The 8,879-nt window shown below is 37.7% G+C and overlaps 1 protein-coding gene across 4 annotated transcripts in view; it reads left to right on the forward strand.

The window, feature by feature from the left end:
• The window catches only part of MCM9 (minichromosome maintenance 9 homologous recombination repair factor), a 118,887-nt gene that overhangs the window by 19,304 nt on the left and 90,704 nt on the right, over positions 1-8,879 (forward strand). For all 4 annotated transcript variants that reach the window (XR_007132130.1, XM_047759595.1, XM_047759617.1 and 1 more), the window contains exons 5-7: positions 1,119-1,319; positions 5,475-5,600; positions 7,254-7,373. Coding sequence is in view for 3 of the 4 variants with exons in the window: in XM_047759595.1 (XP_047615551.1) it covers positions 1,119-1,319; positions 5,475-5,600; positions 7,254-7,373 (447 nt within the window). In the remaining variant the exon portion in view is untranslated. The remainder of the gene's footprint in view (positions 1-1,118; positions 1,320-5,474; positions 5,601-7,253; positions 7,374-8,879) is intronic.

Here is an 8,879-nt window from a genome sequence, read left to right on the forward strand (position 1 = left end):
TGTTTTGTTTTGTTTTGGTTTTGACCTCCGAATTTTCGTCAGTACCAAAATATCAAATGTCTAGCATTCACCTCTACTTGTTAATTGATGCATCAAATTGTATATAATAATAAAAACAGATGTCAGTATTTTAGCAAATGTGCCTAAAAGTTACACAGGCCTCTTAGGCAAATTCGTAAAAGTTAAATGTTCTACCCATCAATTAGGAATGGGAGAGTTCCCTTAGGTGGGAAGGAACCAATCAAGAAGGAACAGGCAGGGTTGTTTTCTTGTGTTTTCATAGCTTATAGAAAGGAGCTTTGAAGTAGAACAGCTATTCATTCATTTCTTAGTGCACACATCCTTTTGTGCATTAAAAAAAAAAAAAAGACAGTGAGTAAATGTTAACAAATGTGGTTAAGTAAAAATAAATATGTAAGAAACTAAAACTAGTATCATAGCATCCATCATGATAAGATTGTCATTTTCTGACACCAAATTGATTATGCAGTTGACCCTTGAACAACACAGTTTTAAACTGAGTGGGCCCACTTATACACGGATTTTTTTTTTTTTTATGGTATATACTGTAGTAGTTCACAATTCATGGTTGGTTGAACACGTGGATGTGGAACCACAGATTCAGAGGGCTGACTCTGGGACTTGAGCATCTGCAAACCTTGGTATCTGAGGTGGGTTCTGGAACCTATCCCTGTGATCCTGAGGCTGCAGTATAACCTGGCTATAATCCCCACATCTTCTTTAAGTGAGAACTATATGGTTAGGAATTCTGAGAGGAAGGACACTGCACCCGATATAATCAAGGTGAATATATCATCCTGTAAACTATTTTCCTAGAGAAAGGTTATAATCTGGTGTGGGTACCATGTGGCAGATAAAGAAAAGTTAAAATACTGGCTCTAGCTTTTAGCTGTGCAAATACAAGTGCCTGTTTAAAAAAAAAAAAAATCAGGACTCCATGGTGTTCTTTTGTTCCAGATAGCTTCTGGATGAAATGTGCACCACTCTAAACCCTGGTGGGGTAGCGGTTTATTTCTTAGTTGTGGTCCTTTGTCATGCAAGTTTGTACCCAAGTAGGCAGGATGCTACTGCTGGACTCACTTGGTGCTTTTTCCCAGGCGATGACCTCACTATTTATGGTGTTGTAATGCAACGGTGGAAGCCCTTTCAGCAAGATGTGCGCTGTGAAGTGGAGATAGTCCTGAAAGCCAATTATGTCCAAGTAAATAATGAGCAGTCTACAGGGATCAACATGGATGAGGAGGTCCGAAAGGAATTTGAGGATTTTTGGGAATACTATAAGAGCGACCCCTTTGCAGGTTTGTGCTTAAGGGTTATGCGCCTGATAATTATTAATGGCATTTCACTCAGCAGTTAAATGTGATGTTTAGGATTTACATGCTGTGTGTCAGTGCCTGTGTTCAAAGGGAGTAGCACTAGTCAGTACCTCTAGCTCTCGTCTTCCTTTGAAACCCTTTTCTGCCATAATCTTTCCTATTTAGAGCTCTTATTGGAAATTTCAAAAGATTTTCCATTACTGTTTTCTTTTTAACATCTCTTATGTTGCCAAAACAGTTTCAGTTTTCTACTTTCTTTACCAATTAAATATATAGTTGCTCCTTAAACAGGCAAAACTCATCCTATTGCGAAACCTCATCCTGACAAGCCATATTTCTTTTCTGATGTATATTATACAGTTAAGACAGCTTCACACTGTTTTAGCTGAAGATTTTAAAATATGGAATAACCAGGAAAGAGATGATAAGAGAAATGGCAGGAATTCCCATTGTGGCTCAGCAGTAACAAACCTGACTAGAATCCATGAGGACACATGTTCCATCCCTGGCCTCGCTCAGCAGGTTAAGGATCTGGCATTGCCATGAGCTGTGGTGTAGGTCACAGATGTGGCTCGGATCCCACACTGCTGTGGCTATGGCATAGGCCAGCAGCTGCAGCTGCAGCTCTGATCGACCCCTAGCCCAGGAACATCCATATGCTGCACATGAGGCACTAAAAAGACCAAAAAAAAAAAAAAAAGGATGCAAAATGCTTTGTTGTCACTGCAGAAATTTTTGATTATAACACTGAGTTGTAATTACACAGATTAAAACATTACAGCCTTTGGATTTGTAGAGTATTTTTTATTTAAAAATCCCAAATGTATAAAACACCAATTAAATCTTCAAATATCTGTTTTCATTCTTCTTTGGAGGCATCATCTGAGAAAAATAAATGGAAGCCAGTAATATACTAATTCTGATGAATTTCACCTCAAATCTAATACAGTGCTTATTCTTAAATCACATGCTGAACTGGACACATATCGTTTCTACCCACCCACCCCCCCAAAAAAAGGCTTTCATTTGCCTAAATACAGGCAGTTAGCTTTTATTTTGTGGGATGATTTTTTTTTTTTTTTTTGCTTATAAGTGTAACACGTATATGGTGGTGGCTGATCATTCTTTTATCTGACCCATACAGAAAGAACCAAAGTTCTCTTGGAGTTCCTGTTGTGGCGCAGTGGTTAGCGAATCTGACTAGGAACCATGAGGTTGCAGGTTCGGTCCCTGCCCTTGCTCAGTGGGTTAACGATCCGGCGTTGCCGTGAGCTGGGTGTATGTCGCAGATGAGGCTTGGATCCCGCGTTGCTGTGGCTCTGGGGTAGGCCGGTGGCTACAGCTCCGATTGGACCCCTAGCCTGGGAACCTCCATATGCCTCGGGAGTGGCCCAAAGAAATAGCAAAAAAAAAAAAAAAGAACCAAAGTTCTCTACATTGTGGCTTTATTAAGCAAGGCTATAAGAATCAAATGTATTTTTAATTTTTTTTTAAGTTGTTTCATAGAAACTAATCCTCGCAAAAATCTATAACACTTCCTTGGACCACAATCATTCCAAATCAATCCCAGTGCCACAGCTACACTCCACCTAGTAAGTGATGGAAAAGCATCAAACAGCACTCTAACCAGCCCATCAGAGGTGCTTTGTGCTGGCGATTAAAAAGAGTCTATCTTGTTTTAAGTAGGTTATGGCAGTACATCTCATTTACAGAGTGAAAGGAAGAAATAAATATAAATACTAAATATATTAAGTAGGAAAACAGGGAGAAAACGAGACAGCATTTTTCTTTTTAGTATGAACAGATTCTGCTTTCTTAGTTTCCTAAGTATCAGCCCACTATATTTTATCATTTCAAAGTGTATGTGTGATTGGGTGGGTGGGGGAAGGTAGGGAACTGCATCCAGAAGTGTGTCTTTGTCTAAAGCCAGAGATTACTTCACTGCTCAGCTCTGGGAGGTTGGCCTACTTCATTAAATCTGATGCTGTATTGACAAGGAGCTAAAGATTTTCTTCTAACCTACACTGACCTCAGGAATCGCCTGACCCTGATGTTTAGATGCAGAGAGAAACCCAAATGAAGGAATTGGGATCTACTGGGCCATCTGAACCCACTCCAGGGTGACTCATTTATCTGAGCTCTAAGTTCTCTTCACTGGGGCAAAGGGTGGCCATGCCACAAAGCGGATTACATGGACACACTATTAACATGGTCTAGAACCAGAAATTCAGGAGGGAGGGAAGGAATGGGGCAGTATTCACACTAGTGCATTCTCTTCCATGATACAGTCCCATGGGAACTTTTATTGCCAAGACCCTAGGAATCGAGTTTTGCAACTTCAGATAACAAATTTAGGGAATGGACCTTCCCCTTTGCTTGTCTCTAATACCTCAGACCTAACTTCAGAGTGTATCTTTTGTGCTGACCAGTGTGAGGAAACCTTGAGTGAGAACTAAACACAAATAATAGAGGGAATATGTTAATTAACAGTTAAGTAGCTCCTACTGTGAGCCAGGTATTGATCTGTGTGCTGTGCACTTATTAACTCATCTAATCCTTAACCCTATGCAAAACCATTATTATCACAGATAAGGAAGTGGAGACAGGTTAAGAAACTTGCCCGAGGTCAGACAGCTAGTCAGTATTAGCACTGAGCTCTGACACTGGAGCCTATGGGATGTGCTTCCGGTCAACACATTTACTCAAAAAGCTGGCTCTTTAGAAGTTTAGGCTTGAGTGTTTCCCAGGTCAGTTTGTCTACTTGTTACCTGCTTGTCGAGGCTCTTCCTTCTTTCTTTGTATGTGTAATCTCTAGATTCTGCTCAGAATTTACTTACCTGCTGTCAGGTCTTAACTGCTTAGATTTTAGATCTCTCATCTTTTCTTTCTGGGCTTCCTACCTTAGGAAACGGAGGGATTCCCTCCAGCAATTAATGATTTTCCTTCTGGGATTTACTAATTCTTTTTGGTTCCTTTTTTCCTAAAATAAATTTTCTTTCTTCACCATTTTTGCCATTCCAGGGCACATCACCATAGCTCAGTTGCCACTGAGTCCATTTTAATTCATTACCAAAAAACTAGCCTTTGTGCATAGGGTCATGAATTGAGGGGGAAGGCCCTTTCCTTTTCCTTGATGGAAAAGCTTCTGAAACTGTAATCATCAGCTAAAGTAGTAGTTCTATTTTCCTCCTCAAAAAAGCTATCACTGAAACATGAGTACAGACTCAAGCATTAAATATAAAAGTCCTCAAATGTGCAAATTGGTTACCAACATGAGGGTGTTAATTTCTGGTAACGTGAATGTGTACATAGTGCCATCACAGTAGTGAATTCCGTATAAGACAGACTCTTGAAGTTCTGAGCTTCTATTGGTTGATTGGCTGATGACAGAATGTAATACCTACTTTATTCAGGGATGGGATGGGCCGATTCTCAGATGTGGTGTTTGATGTTTCTGAAAGCAGAACCTAAAATAGTGATAATCTCTCATTTAAAGTATGATCAGAAGAATCCGAGACCTCCAGCTTGGATTGCTAGAGTTATCATTCATAATGATCTTATAAATACCCTGATACGCCGATACTTAGTCTAGATAAAACAGAATTTATCAAGCTGCTCAAAGCAAATGCTGAACTGACTTGCAGGATGAATTGGTTTTACTTCTGTTAAACCTCTGGAGAAGCTCCATGAGCTCCAAGTACCTTATGTAGTTAAAAATTACTGGCTTCTACACTCTCATTGTTTCTGAGACTGCACACCTTCCTTTTATTTAGGCAGTGGAGTAATTTTACTGAAATTATTGCACAGGAAATGCAGCTGACATTATTTTTAAGGGGTAATTATTTTTAAGGCCCCATGAGGGAGAAGAGAGATTTCTTCCTGTCCTTCTTAAAGTACGCTAAATTTGTAGAAACTTAACCAGGTAGCAACCGGGAATAAAAAGACTTCTCACCTCATGGCATTAATAACTAAAGGACTTTTAGGACAAAAAGTTACACTCCTTTTAGTCATTTAGAAATGGCCCCCTTGACCATTTTAGATAGTAGAGTGTTTACACGAAGATAGGATAGAAAGGGAAATTTCAGTTAGGATTTCTTAAAAATTATTGGTAAATTCTGATCTTTCTACCTTTCACAGGAAGGAATGAAATACTGGCCAGCTTGTGCCCTCAAGTTTATGGAATGTACCTAGTAAAGCTTGCTGTGGCTATGGTGCTGGCTGGTGGGATTCAAAGGACTGATGCAACAGGCACACGGGTCAGAGGTTAGTACCTATTTTAAAATTTCGAGAAATATTAACACATACAAGAGGAGGATCCAGAATTTTTCTTTCTTGAATAAAAATTGCTTATTGAGCTTTATTTTCCAAATGTAATCTTTTATAGGTGACAGCTATCTCATACCTAGTCCAGCATCAGCAACTACTTGGTAGAATTCCAGTCTTTCCAAAGACTTTTTCACTGAGTATATATTTTTGCTGCAGACTATAATGGTACCACAAATTAAAATCTTTGATTGGGGTCCCCAATCTCACTCAAAGAGGAAGAGATCTTTTTTTTTTTTTTTTTTAAGGGCCGCACCCATGGCATATGGAGGTTCCCAGGCTAGGGTCTAATCTGAGCTGTAGCCTCTGGCCTACGCCAGAGCTACAGCAACACTGGGTCTGAGCCACGCCTGCGACCTACACCATAGCTCATGGCAATGCCAGATCTTTAACCCACTGAGCGAGGCCAGGGATCAAACCCGCAACCTCATGGTTCCTAGTCGGATTCACTTCCTCTGCGCCACAATGGGAACTCTCACAGATCTTTTTAATGTCTCTGAGTCAGGATCTCTCCATTTGTGACTATCAGTATGTTTCTCTCACTCGGCTGCTTTTAGTCATCTGCCCGCTGCTTCCCCTTCTGCTGGTGGGTAGCAAATGTGCCATCTCCAAGAGGTGCTGCTGTAGGTCAGGCATTCAAGTAAAAATTACTGTGTGTAATTATGTCCAAATGGCAGAAAGCTCTTTTGTGGTTAACACACTTAACTGACCTATATCTGGCATAACCAAGGTTTATAATGGACCTCATATAGGCAACATAAGGGTCATGAGAGCCAAAGGCTTAACCAAAAAATTAAAAGGACATTGTAAATAAGGCTATTAGTAGGGACTCTAAAACCATATTGTACAGTATAGAATAGTAAGTATAATAAGGTTTATGTGTATTGTATGTCTTGATTACCTACTATTTACAAGGCATTCTGCTTGATATTGAGCTTAAATAGTATTTCCCTATTAATGTATTTAGGAAATATTTGAGTATTACTGAAGAAATATGTTTGATCAGTGAGATAATACATATCACAGGATATTTATATGTTCATCTATGTTATATTTGAAAAATAAGAGTACTTGAAGATATTTCAGTAAACCTCTAAAATTTTCATAGGAAGGAAAAGTTTTCCCTTTAAGTTAGAATCATAAGTGATCTGGTATTTATAAAGCACTTATAAAGTCCTGGACACTTAAAAATAATTAAATAAAAAGAATAAAAAAAATACTTGTATGGCTGGATGGAAAGATTAAATCACAGTAGTTTGATATTGCAAAATAAATGAAATCAGAAACTTTATATGCCAAAAAAAGTTTTAAGTGTTAAACACAGTCCTAAACATCTGGAAGTAGCACAAAATCTGTTAAAAGTATTTAGATTTTAAATGTTGCATTCAGAAATCAAGTAAAGATTATTATTTATGATGACATTTAACTTTTCTAAAGATATTCTGGTTAAATCCTTCTTTGAATGGCCTTAAGCAAAAGCAGTATATAAAATATAAGTTGTGTTGGCATTCCAAGTGGACCATTTTCTTTTTAACTACACTTATGAGTCTTTTCATAGGAATTAAAAGCGTTCTATTACTTACATTTTTCTAGGTGAATCTCATCTTTTATTGGTTGGGGACCCTGGCACAGGGAAATCGCAGTTCCTCAAATATGCAGCAAAGATTACACCGAGATCTGTGCTCACCACAGGAATTGGATCTACCAGTGCAGGTATTTTATGTGACAATTTCAGTTAATTTAATGTTACTACAGAAGCTAACACAACGGTTGCTGTCTTATCAAAAAGTACCTGTAATAAGTTTCAAGATCATTTTTTGAGTTACTGCCAAAAATCAAAATATTAGCATTACTTTTACAGCTTTAAGAAAATATTTTATAAGTTCCACCTTATTATTTTCCCAAAACTTAACTCCATATATCTTTTGTATCTTAGTTTTGAATGATCCTATTCAATTTTCTTATGCAGCATCTATTATTCTTTGAAGAACCAGCAAACAGGGTGTTGAAATTAAATAGGGGGAAAAATCTCACTTTGTAGAAGTAGATTGATGGTATAAAGCTGAAGGCACTTTCATGCGCCTGGATCTCACAGGCAAAGTAGTGAAATTCTACTGAAAATTCTCAGGTAGAAAATTTGTCTCAGTATGTGGAGTGTACTGTCATCACTGCAATGCGGAGTTTTATCCACACGCGGTAATGATTCTTCAACAAGTACATTGAAAAGTGTTTGCTGATAGAATGTCAAGATTTCATTATAAAGTGACTTTAGGAAAAAATTATTTTAAAAAACATGCTTTGATGCCATTTTGAATTTTTATACTGTTTTGATTGGGGAAATATTTCTCCTGTTCTTCTGTAATAGGTCTTTGGCATCGTACATCTTACAAGTGTTATTTGTTACTTGTTAAGGATGCCTAATGTCCATGGCTTGTGCTCAGATTTCTTATGAGAAGCTTATACTTTAAAACTTACCAAGTAGCAAATGCTTCATTAATGGTCCTACATAACAAGAGCCCCATTTTGAGGGGCTCTCAGGTTTTGAAATATAACTAAAGAATATGTTAAGCACTGGTGAGATGGGATTTGTGGATTGAGGAGTAGACAAGCGTTACTGGTAGGGAAGGAGGCAAGAATATAGAACACTTCGTGTGCATTTTAAAATTCTTAAGACCCAGTGTTCTATAGTTGTGGTACTAAATGATATTAACAACAACAAAAGTGTTTGCCAGGTAATGATGTGGGATGCTTCCTAAGTTAATTATATGGAGTGTCAAGAACTGAGTCCAAGCTAATTTGTGGACTACTAGTAGTTTCAGAGTACTTGGAGAGTTTTTGAAGTGAATTGCTGCTCAGTTCACTATATTAGCACTTTCTCTTTTTCTTATTGCCAAAATCATAATCCAAATGTGAGAAAAAAGACAATGTATAGGGAATATACATTTTAGAACTATAGAAAACTTATGCCACTTCTCATCTACCTAAAGAAGACTAACCTTTCTTCAAGCTGTGTGTGTATCACAACCCATTAGAGGGTCATAAAAAGTTATTTCAGTGAATCAAAGCTAGCATTTTCAAAACAAAATGTAGTAAAAGATATTAGAATATACGGCACACAGTAAAGTGACTATAAGAGTACATTTTCATGAAAGTTAATATAAATACATAATTGTGTTATGAGGTCATACTTTTTTTTTTTAACCATGAATTGTAGTAAAA

The sequence above is a fragment of the Phacochoerus africanus genome, chromosome 2 (assembly GCF_016906955.1).
Source record: "Phacochoerus africanus isolate WHEZ1 chromosome 2, ROS_Pafr_v1, whole genome shotgun sequence".
NCBI classification, from domain to species: domain Eukaryota; kingdom Metazoa; phylum Chordata; class Mammalia; order Artiodactyla; family Suidae; genus Phacochoerus; species Phacochoerus africanus.